At 37.8% G+C, this 15,192-nt stretch overlaps 1 protein-coding gene across 9 annotated transcripts in view; it reads right to left on the bottom strand.

Moving 5' to 3' along the window:
* Nucleotides 1-15,192, bottom strand: part of UIMC1 (ubiquitin interaction motif containing 1) — a 139,130-nt gene that overhangs the window by 47,649 nt on the left and 76,289 nt on the right. For all 9 annotated transcript variants that reach the window (XM_006076329.3, XM_006076325.3, XM_025292967.2 and 6 more), the window contains 2 exons: nt 13,487-13,563; nt 5,253-5,353 (listed from right to left, as the gene is read on the bottom strand). In XM_006076329.3, the coding sequence (XP_006076391.2) occupies nt 5,253-5,353; nt 13,487-13,563 (178 nt within the window). The remainder of the gene's footprint in view (nt 1-5,252; nt 5,354-13,486; nt 13,564-15,192) is intronic.

The raw sequence follows: 15,192 nt of genomic DNA, 5'->3' as shown, positions 1-15,192 counted from the left end.
ACTTCGGACATCAGGCGTGAGGGAAAAAAAAAAAGAGCTCAAGCAACACAACTAAAATTTAAATTAAGAATCTAGGCCTCAGCTTATACCATTAAGACAAACTACCTCTTATGTTTTATTTGTTTCTTTTGCGTTGAAAGAGGAAACACAACTAAGACCCAAACATTTAAGGCCTGAAGGCAATCATTAAAACAATTCTGACAAAGCCATTCTTACTCCCTTTTCAGTGTTTTGTAGTCATCATTTTTCCTACAGCTCCCAGTATCTCTCAGAGGCAGTTTTATTTTACCTTTACAGGTCAGAGCCAAGAACTCTGCAGTGATTAATTCAACAGTATGCGTGAGCACTGCAGCACTACTGCCTGACACTTGCTTCAAAGGACAGCATGTCCTATCCAATCAATGTGAAACTATCCTGCATAGCCACTGCTTCCATTTAAAAGCAAGGAGCAACTAGGCCATCATTATGCTTTACTATAGGAAACAAAATAAGCCCTTTTCTGAAACAAGAACAAAATGAGATCAAAACTGCAGTGGATAGATAATTTGAGCTCTGAGAAAACTGGGTTTTTGTTTTTTTTTTTTTCCTTTTTAGTCTCTAAGTTTAGGCCATCCCTAAAATTTACCACCTGTGAATGTAACCCAGCAGAGAGGGAAACAGGCCATCTAAATAAATACCAAGTAAAACAATTTCTACAACTGCCAGAAAATGTTATTTTCAACACATACCTGCTTTTTACTTAGAAAGTTGGCGGGGAGCGGGGGAAGGTGGGGGAGGGGGAGAAGAAAGATAAGAAAGGAACCAAGAGTGGTTGAGCTCCTGTACTATGCCAGGCTTGGCCAACCATTTTCCATATCCATACCTCACAACAACCTAATTGTCAGAAGTATCACTCACTCCAGTATTATACAAGAGGAAATTAAGGTTTGAAAAGGCAAAGTAATCTGCTGATCACAAAATGACTAAGTGGACAATGTGGACTCAAACCCAGGCCTATGGTAACATCCAAACTCTCAGTATTTCACCACAGTATGACAAAAACAAAAAGCACTCCCCACCCACTTTGTTTCTGGAAGCTGACTCTGCCAGGTATTGGGAGACACTCTGGTTCTAAAATTATTCTTCTCTAGGATGTGGGGTAAGTCAAGTGGGTCTAAAAGTTCTGCTGCTGCTGCTGCTAAGTTGCTTCAGTTGTGTCCGACTCTGTGCGACCCCAGAGATGGCAGCCCACCAGGCTCCCCCGTCCCTGGGATTCTCCAGGCAAGAACACTGAAGTGGGTTGCCATTTCCTTCTCCAGTGCATGAAAGTGAAAAGTGAAAGTGAAGTTGCTCAGTTGTGTCCGACTCTTAGCGACCCCATGGACTCCAGCCTACCAGGCTCCTCCGCCCATGGGATTTTCCAGGCAAGAGTACTGGAGTAGGTTCCCATTGCCTTCTCTAAAAGTTCTAGGTGCTTTTTATTCCTATCTTAGTCACTGAGATTCTCACAAACACAGGTTCCTTTGTATAAGGAAAAGTTGTCCTGTAAGTGCAAAGCCATTTGAGCAGAAGGAAGAAAAATAAATATACCCTATAATTTGCAAATAGTCTTGAAAATTAAGTGGCAGTTGAGCAGTTACTTGGCATTCTAAAGCTCACTAAGCACAGAAACTGGAGAAGGAAATGACAACCCACTCCAGTATTCTTGCCTGGAGAATTCCACGGATAGAGGACCCTGGAGGGCTGCAGTCCATAGAGTCGCAAGGTGTCGGACACAACTAAGCGACTAACACACATGCACATAGAAAAGTTATATGACATGAATGATACTTGTATTCACATCCAGTACTATACTCCTTTGTATTCTATCACCAGCTCTATAAACTGCAGAAAAGGTACCTTCAACTATTATTATAGTATTCAAGAGGGAGAAGCTGATCTATTATTGTTTTATTGTGAATACAAGACCACTTCCAATCACATTTATAGGCAATCCAGAAGGTTTCTAAACATTTTTATGTTTACCTAAGTTTTTTCCCAGCACCATTAAAAATGTCTATTTAAATATTAGCTACAATGGAGGAGCCTCAAAAGGAAAAAAAAATACAAGCCAAGAAGCTTTTGTGAGGACTATGCAATCAGGGACTGGGTCTCTGCAGAGCTGCTTCTGCTGCTTTTAAAATACTATATGTGTATTTTCTCAAAACAGGTACTTGTATACCAAATCATGATCTATTAAAGGCTGGCCTGAAAAGAAACTTCATCTCAAGAAATGGATCCAATGAAAATGAGAGCATGTCCTACAGTCACCAACTCCCTTACCCATTCCCCATAAGATTTATACATAGTTTAGGAAAGTGTTTATCGCCCCTTTTATCTTAGACACAGTCTATTTAACACAGTTTACTTAACCAACTGACTACAGTTGTGCAGGTCCACTAATATACAAATATTTTTCAACAGTAAATACTACAGTTCTAAGACTGCGGTTGGCTGTGTTAGGGAGAAAATACAGACACCAAGGGCCCACTACAAGTTATACACAGGTTTTCAACTGCACGAAAAGTCAGCACCCCTAACCCCCTTGTTGTTCAAGGGTCAACAGTATCTGAGTCTGAATAAAGCCTACAGTTAACAGACTTCTGAGTACAAATATCTGAGACCCCCACTCAAGCAAGATATTCCAAAAATATTATTTCCAAAAGAACCTTACCACTGCAGGATATCAAATCAAGAGGGACTACAGTTCTGGCAAGGGTATTCCAAATACCTCAAATACTGTCAAGCAATTCTGTGTCATTTGTAAGCTAATATCACTGAGCAGCCACAATGTATTACAAAGCAGTTCCACATGCATACTTCTACTTGTGCCAAATCCCTGCTATGTTTCATATTCTTTATCTAATTTCATCATCAGAGCAACCCAATAAAATAGGCTATTTCTGTCTACATTTTATAAATGAAAAACTGAAATTCAGAAAAGCATTCCTCTCCATTAGGGCATTCCTCTAATGCCCTCCCCTAATGCCCCAGGCATTTTCTAACATTACATTTGTCAGATATTATAATTATTTGTTTGTGTGTCCCTTTGAGGGCAGGAGTTGTTTTTTTTTTATTTACCTATATCTCACGACTCCAAAACAGTGACTGGCACACAGTACACAAACTATAATATCTGCCAAATAAATGAAGAAAGCAATTAATTTGACCGAGGTGATAGGGTTGGAATTCAAAGTCATGTCTTCTAGTTCCAATACTCAAGCTCCTTGCACAATAAACAAGAAATTTTGGGGTAAATGACCCTATACACAGATTCCAAGGGCAAGAGTCCACACCCTTTGTAATACTATCATTGTACACACAAAATGCCCAGATTCTATCTTTCTAGTGACTTGTAACTAGTGATTGTGCAGTAACTTAAAAACTACAGCATCTCCAACTTCTTTTAATGTTAACTTCTAAGACTATTTAGAGCATCCACAGATATTAGCAAACACCACCACCAAAAAGAGGACATTAGATGTGAAAAAGACCATACAATTCCATCCACTTGATGTGTAGTGCTGCAGACACACCTAACTTTTAAATATGGTTCTTGGTCTTCGCTCAAAGACTTGTTTCCTCCACAGTCATGGATGCTTAAGAAATCAGCCTTGATTAGCTAAAGGCTTGCAGAGCTTCTTCTGCATGTTAAGATAACTATGTTAACAACACTCTGTTCCCTCATCCCTATTGAGAAGGTTATCGTTTCTCCCTAGGAAAAGAACCTGAGGCCATTTTGACACTATGTAGCAGGATCCAACCTCAGCAGCTCTCAGGCAGGGAGCTCCTCACCAAAAGGTGTTAGGAAACTAACACTACAGGCATGAGGGAATCTCGGTCTGTCAGTTGTGACAGATCAGGTTCCAGGGAACCAAAAGCCTGCACAAGTCATGAAAGCAGGATTTCCACTCAGTTACCTGCAGTACAGAAACTAGGAAGGGGATCTATTAATAACTTCTAAGGCAAAAATTGTTTTCAAAAAAATGTAGAGTATAAAAAGGAATAAGAGAATGAAGCTCAGAATAAGAGAATTGCTCAGAATAAAACGTATGCACATGTGTAACCAAAAAATTTATTTTCATGAAAAACTAGTTTAAGTCTCAGGCTATTTTTCACAACAGATTTTAAAGGTCTGAATTTTTTAAAAGAGTTATTGATATTTAAAATTGTTTTGTCAGACTCAAGATGAAAAAATATGCACTCAATCTTAATCAGGCATATGAACTTGTGTCAATCAGCCTTATAGTTAATGTCAGATATGTGAACTTAAGAAAGGTACTAGTATAAATACAAATTGACTTATTTTATCATGCTGCTATCCAGATTTTGCATTTCTGATCACATCTCAAAATTAGGGCTGAAAGTTCAGTCAGTTCAGTCGCTCAGTCATGTCCGACTCTTTGCGACCCCATGAATTGCAGCACGCCAGGCCTCCCTGGCTGAAAGTTAGGTCGTAATATAAAGGTAGCAACTTTTTCCAAGACTGTTCATCTCTGTTACTTACATAATAGAAAATGCTCCAGGTCTTTGAAGACAAATCTATGTTCAAATTCTGGTAGTATCATTATTAGCAGTTTGAATTTGAGCAAATTACTATGAAATGGAGTATTTCCTGTCACATCAATAAACAAGAATGTCACAGCCATCCGGGATTCTGGCCCTCCAAATGTGAATTTATGAGCCCAGGAAGAACAATGCCTGCTATCAGGAGCTCATCCCACGGTGAGCACTGGCCCCAGACAGCTAAGATGCATATGAAAGGAATGATTTCAGTAAGCCCAGACTCTTGCATCTTCCCACACAAAGAAAAGCATTAAATTCCTTAACTTGAGACATTTGGTTTTCCTTAATTAACAATAATCTTTTGATGTTTAGATTACCTGCTCCTTGTTAAGAGCTTCTATATAACCTGACTCCTCCCCCCTAAAAATTCCCACCAAATAAAACATAACTCTCAGCTTCTAGGTTGTGACTATTTTTTAGGTCAACATTACTCAAACATCCTAAATCTCCATTTTTCCATCTGTACTAGACATAATAAAGCATATTAAAATACTGAAGAAATGGAACTACTGTTATATTTAGAAATAGTGCTGAACTCACTTTTAAGAATCTAAGATAAAAACCTAACCCACTGTCACTTAAATCTCTTCATCCAAGGTCAACACTGCATCAGAGAGAGGACGACCAGTAGAAAGAAAACACTGAGAAAAATTAAAAGTAATATTCACCTCCTTATCTGCCATTATTCTTACTTCATCCAGGGTCTCTCTGCCATCTGGAAAGCCTTCTTTTTCAAGGTCAAAAGTTTCAGGAGAACTTAGCTGTGTCTCTGCAATTTAAAAAATCAAAACTTCATTAATTTTCATTTTGTATTTTCATAGTTAAAAGAAAACACTTATTTCCTTAAGCTTCAAGTATGATAATACTGCAGTGGCAATATAAATCAAGCTCGTTTCTTCTTAAAACTTTACTGAGGGCTTCCCTGGTGGCTCAGTGGTAAAGAATCCAGATGCTAAAGCAGCAGACATGGGTTGGATCCCTGGTCTGGGAAGATTCCACACACCACGGAACAACCAAGTCCAGGTGCCACAATTATAGAGCCTGTGCTCTAGACCCCAGGAGCTGCAACTACTGAGCCCACATGCCACAGCTGCTGAAGCCCTGCACTCTACAGATCCTGTGCTCCACAACAAGAGCAGCCAGAGCAATGAGAAACCCACACAACTAGAGAGTAGCCCCCACTCACCACAATACAGAAAAAGCCCACACAACAACGAAGACTCAGCACAGTCAAAACTAAATTAAATTAAAAAAAATTTTTAACAGTGGTCTCCATTTTAAAAAAAAGAACTTTACTGAGGCATAATTTATATACAACAGAATTCACCAATTTTCAGTATATAGTAAGTTTTGACAAATGCATACAATGTATACATGGTATCTTTATATCACATAACCACAATCAAGATATAAAATATTTCAAGCACGCTCAAAAGTTCTTACGTACCCCTTTGCAGTCAATCCCCCTCCCACTTGGCTCCTTGCAATGATCAATCTACTTTATGTTCCTACAGTTTTGCCTTTCCTAGAAAGTCATATAAATGAAATAACATGGTGTGTCATGTTCTGTGTCTGATTTCTTTCTTTTAGCATGTGTTTGAGAAGCATTCATGTTGTTAAATATATCAGTAGTTCATTCCTTTTTACTGCTTAATAGTATTCCACTGTTTGGCTATAACACAATTTGTTTATCCATTCATCTGTTAATCCATTTGGCTTCTTTTCCAGCACAGTTCTGGCTTTAAAGTATATTTACACATTTAAAAAAAAACATTGCCAATGCTAATTATGAGGCTAAAGGGATGATTAGAGAAGATATAAAAATTGGGAGCAGAAATACAAATACACTCTCAAAGATATGCCTTTCTTTAATTATTCTTTAAGCAGCATCTATTAATTCAACATTAATGCAATACACATTTATGAAAGAAGTTCCAGGCACTGTATAGGCTACTGCTAAGATGTACTGGGTTGGCCAAAAGGTTTCACTTTTTTTCCCGTACAATGGCTCTACTAGCACTTAGTTGTCTTTAACTTCATTTGAAACAATTTTATTACATTGTATTGTGACAGCTGTTATATCAGCATGCATTTTTTTAAAAAACCTATCAAAACTGGTGGGTTTTGTGTAGCCATTTTAGTACTGTAGATGGAAAGAAAAAAACAACATTATCGGCATATCATGCTTTATTACTTCAAGAAAGGTAAAAATGCACCTGAAACAAAAAAAGATTTGTGCAGTATATGGTGAAGGTGCTGTGACTGATCGAATGTGTCAAAAGCGGTTTGCGAAATTTTGTGCAGAAGATTTCTCGTTGGACAATGCTCCACAGTCAGGTCAACCAGTTAAAGTTGACAGCAATCAAATCAAGACATTAACTGAGAATAATCAACATTAACCACACAGGAGAAAGCCGATATACTCAAAATATCGAAATCAAGTGTTGAAAAAAATTTGCACCAGTTTGGTTATGTTAATAGCTTTGATGTTTGGGTGCCACATAAATTAAGCAGGAAAAGCATTCTTGACCATACTTCCATATGCAATTCTCTACTTAAATGCAACAAAAACATTCTGTTTTTTAAAGCAAGTTGTGACAGGCAGTGAAAAGTGCATACTGTACAATGATGTGGAATGGAAGAGATCATAGGGCAAGTGAGAAGAACCATCACCAACCACACCAAAGGCTGATCATCCAATGAAGGTGATGCTGTATATATAATGGGATTGGAAGGGAGCCCTCTATTATGAGGTCCTTCTGGAAAGCTAAATGATTAATTCCAACAAGTACTACTCCCAATTAGACCAACTGAAAGCAGCACTCAATGAAAAGGATCCAGAATTAGTCAAAAGAAAATACATAATCTTCCATCAAGATAATGCATGATGCATGTTTCTTTGATGACCAGGCAAAACCTGCTATATCCTGGCTAGGAAGTTCATTCTGCTGTATTCACCAAAAGCTGTATCTTCAGATGTACGTTTATTTTGGTCTCTACAAAATTCTCTTAATGGAAAAAATTTCTTTTCTCTGGAAGACTGTAAAAGGCACCTGGAGCAGTTCTTTGCTAAAAAATAAAATAATAAGTTTTGGGAAAATGGAATTATGAAGTTGCCTGGAAAATGGCAGAAGGTAGTGGAACGAAACAATGAATACACTGTTCTATAAAGTTCTTGGTGAAAATAAAAAATGTGTCTTTTATTTTTACTTTTAAAACTGAAGGAACTTTTTGGCCAAGCCAGTAAGATGGGGACCCCTCACGCTCTGGTTCAGGGGTCTGCAACTAGTTCATGGGTCAAGTAGAGCCAGTTGCCTGTTTTTGAAAATAAAGTTTTAATGGGACACAGCCACATTCCTTCTTCTTTATACTGTTTGAATGCTTTCAAGTTAAAATAGCAGAGTAATTTCAAGTACTTTGTATGGTCCACAAAGCCTAAAATATTTATTATCTAGTCTTTTTATATTCGGTTGGTGCAAAAGTAATTTTGGTTTTGTACTGTTGAAATTTGCGGTTTGTTATTAGAATACATTCTTAAATAAATGCAGCTATGTTATACATCATGGTGTTGGAGAAGACTCTTGAGAGTCCCTTGGTCCGCAAGGAGATCCAACCAGTCCATTCTAAAGGAAATCAGTCCTGTTCACTGGAAGGACTGATGCTGAAGCTGAAACTCCAATACTTTGGCCACCTCATGCGAAGAGTTGACTCATTGGAAAAGACCCTGATGCTGGGAGAGACTGGGGGCAGGAGAAGAAGGGGATGACAGAGGATGAGATGGCTGGATGGCATCACTGACTCGATGGACATGAGTTTGGTAAACTCCGGGAGTTGGTGATGCACAGGGAGGCCTGGCGTGCTGCAATTCATGGGGTCGCAAAGAGTTGGACACGACTGAGCAACTGAACTGAATGTGCATTTCTCATTTTATGTTTTTTTGCTAATGACTTATTACTTGCCGTTTATTTTGTATTTATTTTAGACTAGGGAAATGATGTTAGACAAAAAGCAAATTTGAGCAATTTTCTTATTCAAGTTCAAAATGGGTTGTAAAGCAGCAGAGACAACTTGCAACATAAGCAACACATTTGGCCCAGGAACTGCTAATGAACGTAGAGTGCAGTGGCCGTTCAAGAAGATTTGCAAAGAAGACAAGAGCCTTGAAGACAAGCATAGTGGCCAGCCAACAGAAGGTGACCATGACCAACTGAGAGCAATCACAGAAGCCGATCCTCTTTCAACTCCACAAGAAGTTGCCAAAGAAAATGTCGACCATTCTATGATCAATTGGCATTTGAAGCAAATTGGAAAGGTGAAAAAGCTCAGAAGGTGGGTGCCTCTTGAGCTGACCACAAGTCAAAACAACTGTCATTTTGAAGTGTCATCTTCTCTTATTCTATGTAACAAAAATGAACCATTTTTTAGATCAGCTTGTGACATGTGACCAAAAGTGGATTTTATATGACAACTGGAGACAACCAGCTCAGAGGCTGGACCGAGAAGATCCAAAGCACTTCCCTAAGTCAAACCTGCACCAATAAAGGCCATGGTCACTGTTTGGTGGTCTGCTGCCTGTCTGATTCACTACAATTTTCTGAATCCCAGCCAAACCATTACATCTGAGAAGTATGCTCAGCATATCAATGAGATGCGCCAAAAACAGCAATGCCCACAGCCAGCATTGGTCAAAAGAAAGGGCTTTTTTTCTGTACAACACCCAATTGCACATCGCACAACCAATGCTTCAAAAGTTGAACAAACTGGGGTACAAAGTTTTCCCTCATCTATATTCACCTGATTTTTTTTTTCGCCAATGACTACGACTTCTTCAACCATCTCAATACCTTTTTACAGGGAAAGTGCTTTCACAACCAGCAGGAGGCAGAAAACGCTAAGAGTTCATCGAATCCCAAAACACAGACTTTTATGCTACAGGAATAAACAAACTTATTTCTACTTGGCAAAATGTGTTGATTGTAACAGTTCCTATTTTGATTAATAAAGATGTGTTTGAGCCTAGTGATAATGATTTAAAATTCACAGTCTGAAACCACAATTACATTTGCACCAACTTAATAGAAAAAGTTTGTCAACCTCTGGTCTAGACATCTATCACTTAATATAAGAACAGAAACAATATTTCAAAAGATGACAGTAAGTCCAGAAAGGAAACTTATCTGAGGAACACAATCCAATAAGTTTTCTGTTATCTACACTATACACACTATACATCTAACTGGTATTTCTGTGCTTCACAAATACAATAAGCGGCCAATGCTGGGCAAATAGTATACTTAAAAGGTACTGAGGTAGCTTCTCAATCATCAAAGAATGATTATATACATTTCTAGTGTTAATCATATTTTAATACATCATAACTTTTTGGAAACTGGTTACACACACAGATTTCACCACCTTGTTAGAAAAAGACTTATAGTGTATAAACTTCAAAATCTTCTCTATCAAGCTTTCCTGAGAGATACTTTCAAAAATGACATTTAATCTGTTAGAAAATAAAAGAGCTGCTCACTGCTTACACTACTGTAACAATAAAAGTCCTTCATTAAGCTTTCTGTAAATGGCTGAAACATTTAACTATGTATTCAATGACAGTGACAAATTAAGAGGACATTAGCTTCATAGAAATAAATAATGTCAGCATCATGCACAATGTGGGCATGATGTTCTAATCCTGCTTCTTCACTAACATGATGTTATAATTTGAGTATCAGACCCCAGGAACTGTAAGCAATATGGGACAAAACAAAATAGGTAAGATGGACTACTATACTCTATCTGTGTTTCACTCATTTAGGACAAATTTTTATACACAGCTTCTAAATTATATATTTTATTTTTATTGAAGTATAGTTGATTTGTGCGACCCCACAGATGGCAGCCCACCAGGCTCCCATCCCTGGGATTCTCCAGGCAACAATACTGGAGTGGGGTGCCATTTTCTTCTCCAATGCATGAAAGTGAAAAGTGAAAGTGAAGTCGCTCAGTTGTGTCTGACTCTTTGCGACCCCATAGACTGCAGCCCACCAGGCTCCTCTGTCCATGGGATTTCCCAGGCAAGAGTACTGGAGTGGGGTGCCATTGCCTTCTCCTATACATAATATACATGTCTTTTTACATTCTTTTCCATTATGGTTTATCACAGGAAATGAAATATAGTTCTATGTGCTATACAGAAGAACCTTATTGTTTATCCATTCTGTATATAACAGTTTGCATTTGTTAACCCAAGACTCCTACTCTTCCTTCCCCCACTCCTTCTTGGCAACCAAAAGTCTGTTCTCTAGGTCTGTGAGTCTGTTTCTATTTCATAGGTAGGTTTATTTGTGTCACATTTTAGATCCGCATATAAGTGATACCATACAGTATTTATCTTTCTTTCTAACTCAGACATCACTTAGTATGATAATCTCTACTTTCATCCATGTTGCTGCAAATGGCATTATGTCATTCTTTTTTGTGGCTGAGTAATATTCCATTGTGTGTGTGTATGTTTGTGCATGTATGTATACACATATACACCACATCTTCTTTCTCTATTCATCTGTTGATAGACATTTAGGGTGCTTCCATGTCTTGGCTATTGCAAACAGTGCTGCTATGAACAGTGCTGCGTTTTTGTTTAATTATATCAATAGTTTTGTCTGAATATATGCCCAGGAATGGGACTGATGAATCATATGGTAATTATTAGTTTTTTGAGGAAACTCCATACTGTTTTCCATTATGGTTGTACTAACTTACATTCCCACCAACAGTGTAGGAGGGTTCCCTTTTCTCTGAACCCTCTCGGGCATCTTGTTATTTGTAGACTTTTTAATGATGGCCATTCTGACTAGTGTGAGGTCAATGGTACCTCACTGCAGTTTTGATTTGCATTTCTCTAATAATTAGCAATGTTGAGCATGTTTTCATGTGCCTGTTGGCCATCTGTATTTCATCTTTGGAAAAATGTCTATTTAGGTCTCCTGCCCATTTTTTGATTAGGTTGTTTGTTTTTTGTTGTTGAGGTATATGAACTGTTTGTCTATTTTGGAAATTAAATCCTTGTCGGTTGTATCGTTTGCAAATATTTTCTCCCACTCAATTGGTTATCTTTTGCTTTGTTTATGGTTTTCTTTACTATGTAAGAGCTTGTAAGTTTTATTAGGTCCCATTTGTTTATTTTTGTTTTTATTTCTATTGCCTTGGGGGGCTGACCTAAGAAAGCATTGATATATTTTATATAAGAGAATACTTTGCCTATGATCTCTTCTAGGAGTTTTATGGTGTCTTACGTTTTAAGTCTTTAAGTCACTAAATTATAGAGACTCAGGAGTCTAGCTCCATGGAGAAGTAGTTATACTTTCTTAGCAAAAAGAACAATAATGTTAGGGAAACCTTTTACCTAACTCATTTAGAAGTGGCTTATATCAACAAAGAGTTGGAGTTAATTAGCAGGTTAATGACAGCAAATCATGATCACAAAAGTTATATAACCACAGTGATGAAGGGCTTGCTTTTTCCTCATTAACTTTCCTCTCATTAGGGATTTCAATATTATTGTATTTGCAGGTTCTTCTTGCAAGATCCTAGGGTGATGTCACATGCCATCATCCTTAACTTACTGCTTACCTCTGGATGACACAGATCAACAGGCCTACATGGAGAGGGAGTAATGCTATTTTTTCACAAAAATGACACCATATTCCTGAGAGCTTCTGCCAAAATCATGGCACTTGGTAGTGCCATCATTAGACAATAATCCACATAAACTTCAAATAATAAAGAAATCACTTTCAACAAAAATGACACAGTTAAACTTTAAAAATAAGTAAAGAAAGACTTTTACAATATGCTGCCAAATGTTTAAACTTTGGCAGGACTTTCCTAGACTAATGTGTAAATTAAGTATGAGTCTCTGTGGGAAAAAACTTGAAAGAAACAAAAAAGAAAACTACGAGTCTCTCTGACCCTAACAGGTTATATGCAACCTCAGGAAAAACTAAATATGACTTAAGGTAACATTTGTCCAATTCTCGCTGTCCAAAGAGTTTAAACATTAAGAGGAAGTTACTCACGTGAATGAGGCTACTGATAATGTATATATTAGCCCTCATTTTTAAGAAAAGCCAAATATACTATATATATATATATATTTAAGCTAAAACAAATTTCTTAGAAAGTAGTGATTCATATCACAAAATAATTCTTCATATTATACAATGATTCAACTGAAGAGTTCACTTAGATAATGGATATCTTAGTTCATTTTAAATTATTTTGTATATCAAAACCTTTTCACATGCAACTTTCAATTAACATCTTCTCAAACCTTAAACAAAGTACATGTGTATTTTCATCATTATTATTAACAAAAGCAAAGGATACTTAACCAGGTTAAGTATCTATTTGGAGATTAAAAATAAGTCAATGACAGAACTGTGCACAAAATTCAATTTCTGAACTCCCTATGCAATGGACTCCATGAATGGCCATGTAAAACTAACCAGTAAAAGCCTCGGTGAGAAAAACTGCTTAATGACATGCAAATTTGAGGACAACCCACTTTGAGAACCCATAAACCAAACCATAAAGTCCTCCTGGCTCTGAATGTAGAGTTAAACGCTCCGAAGGCTTTGCTGCCATCTCTGATGACACCAGTAAGTAAACAAGCAGACAAAAGAGCCATGTTAATTTCAAACTATCTCTAAGAAGAGAAAAGGTGAGATGCAGAGCCAATGTCCATCAAAATGAGTGTATGTATATATATACGTGTTGTATGAACACCTACACACATCAATCACACATAAACCTCCTAAGAGTGGGTTGGAAAAGTCAGAAAAATTAATAGACACAAAAAGGTAGGGACCAGAAACTAGTAAAAACACAGTGGGGTACTTACCAGGACACACAGTGATTTCCTCCACAGAACTCTTTGGCATAAAGGCTGAACTTCTCTTACTGGTCAAAGCAGCAATGCTGAAAAAAGAATCAAACCCCAAGTGAATTCCCAGTAAAATAAATCAGAACACAGGACCAAAAGCAATGGTTAGTCTTTCACAAAGCCACAGGTAATCTGATACCTGCTGTCCAATACCACAAAAGCACAACAGGGAAGCAAGGAATCAGCAGTGAAAACTCCACGTCCAAAATAGGGAAAATAAATATGCTTACAACTTAGGTTTCAGTGAAATCACTGAATGAAAAGAATCCCTTTTGGAGTCTTCACAAAGGAAGGCTGAAGGGTAAGGACTCTCCATGGAACCACAGAAGACAAAAAAAAAAATCTACTCCAATATAAGGATGTCAAAAGTGTTTTACAGTCTCCATCTCAGCATTCTGAAAGCTAGAGTTTTGTAAACTCATAAGAGAAGATATGAAGATTCTTCTGACACAATAGCTTTTCCCTCACCTTGCAGTTAAATTTCCTATTTATCTCAAGATGTGGCTCTACATGCAACAAAAACAAGATACAATTCCAAACTGCCTACAGCAAAAATCTGTCCAACCAAATTGAGTATCTCTTCTGAGGAAAACATAATTATGAAAGTCTACCCTCATCCAATATTTTGGTTTACTCTGACTGCTCATGGAGTGCAATCTCTTCCTGACATAGGAGCACATGGCTAAGAGATCTGAGCATCTGAGCTAGCCCCCTTATGCTTCACAGAGCTTTACAATTCGTTTAATCAAGTATGCAAGAGAATGCTTAAAAAAACAAATCCTCACAACAACCAAGAACCACAGAGAAGAGAGAATAACCACCACTGATTCATGATAAATAACTAAATCCTGATAAGAAACCACAAGTGATTACTCCCTCTAAATAAAACATCTCAGAGCATTTGTTATAAACCTAAGCCAGATACAGTTTATTCTGTATGTAATATTAGAGCTCTATTCAAAGGGTCCATCACAAAACAATTTGCTGACATTTATTAAATGGGCTAATCAATTTGAAGTCAAACCACATTGCCTGCAATTTCAACTCTCTCCTGGTGACAAAGCGTATAATCATTTATTAAAACCTACATCTGCTCTGTAGAAGGTTCACCACAACAAAGCAGAGAGGCCTGCAGGAAGCAGAAGGCCTACTCCAGTTAAAACCACTTCCAAAACTGTCTTAACAGCAGGAGAATCAAACCAAAGTCACATTCTTTAGCTCAGGAAGAAACCCCCAGTACTATCAACTTAACCAAAAGCCTAAGAACATCAACCTAAGTAACAGCAAATGACAACTGGGCCTCAACTATTGTTTGGGAGATGACAGTCAGTTAACACAAAATTAAGCTCTTGAATAATCCCTAAAGGTCAACTAATGATAAAAGAGAAAAGTAACTGGATGTCTGACCTAATTAATGCAGTTTATAACCAATCAACCTTTCAGTTCAGTTCAGTTCAGTTGCTCAGTCGTGTCTGACTCTTTTGCAGCCCCATGAACCGCAGCACACTAGGCCTCCCTGTCCATCACCAACTCCCGGAGTCCACCCATGTCCATTGCATCGGTGATGCCATCCAGCCATCTCATCCTCTGTCGTCCCCTTCTCCTCCTGCCCACAATCCCTCCCAGCATCAGAGTCTTTTCAAATGAGTCAGCTCTCCGCATCA

This window comes from Bubalus bubalis, chromosome 9 (assembly GCF_019923935.1).
Source record: "Bubalus bubalis isolate 160015118507 breed Murrah chromosome 9, NDDB_SH_1, whole genome shotgun sequence".
Classification (NCBI taxonomy): Eukaryota; Metazoa; Chordata; class Mammalia; order Artiodactyla; family Bovidae; genus Bubalus; species Bubalus bubalis.
Note: the sequence above shows the minus strand (reverse complement) of the source record. Positions and strands in the feature narration are given on the sequence as shown.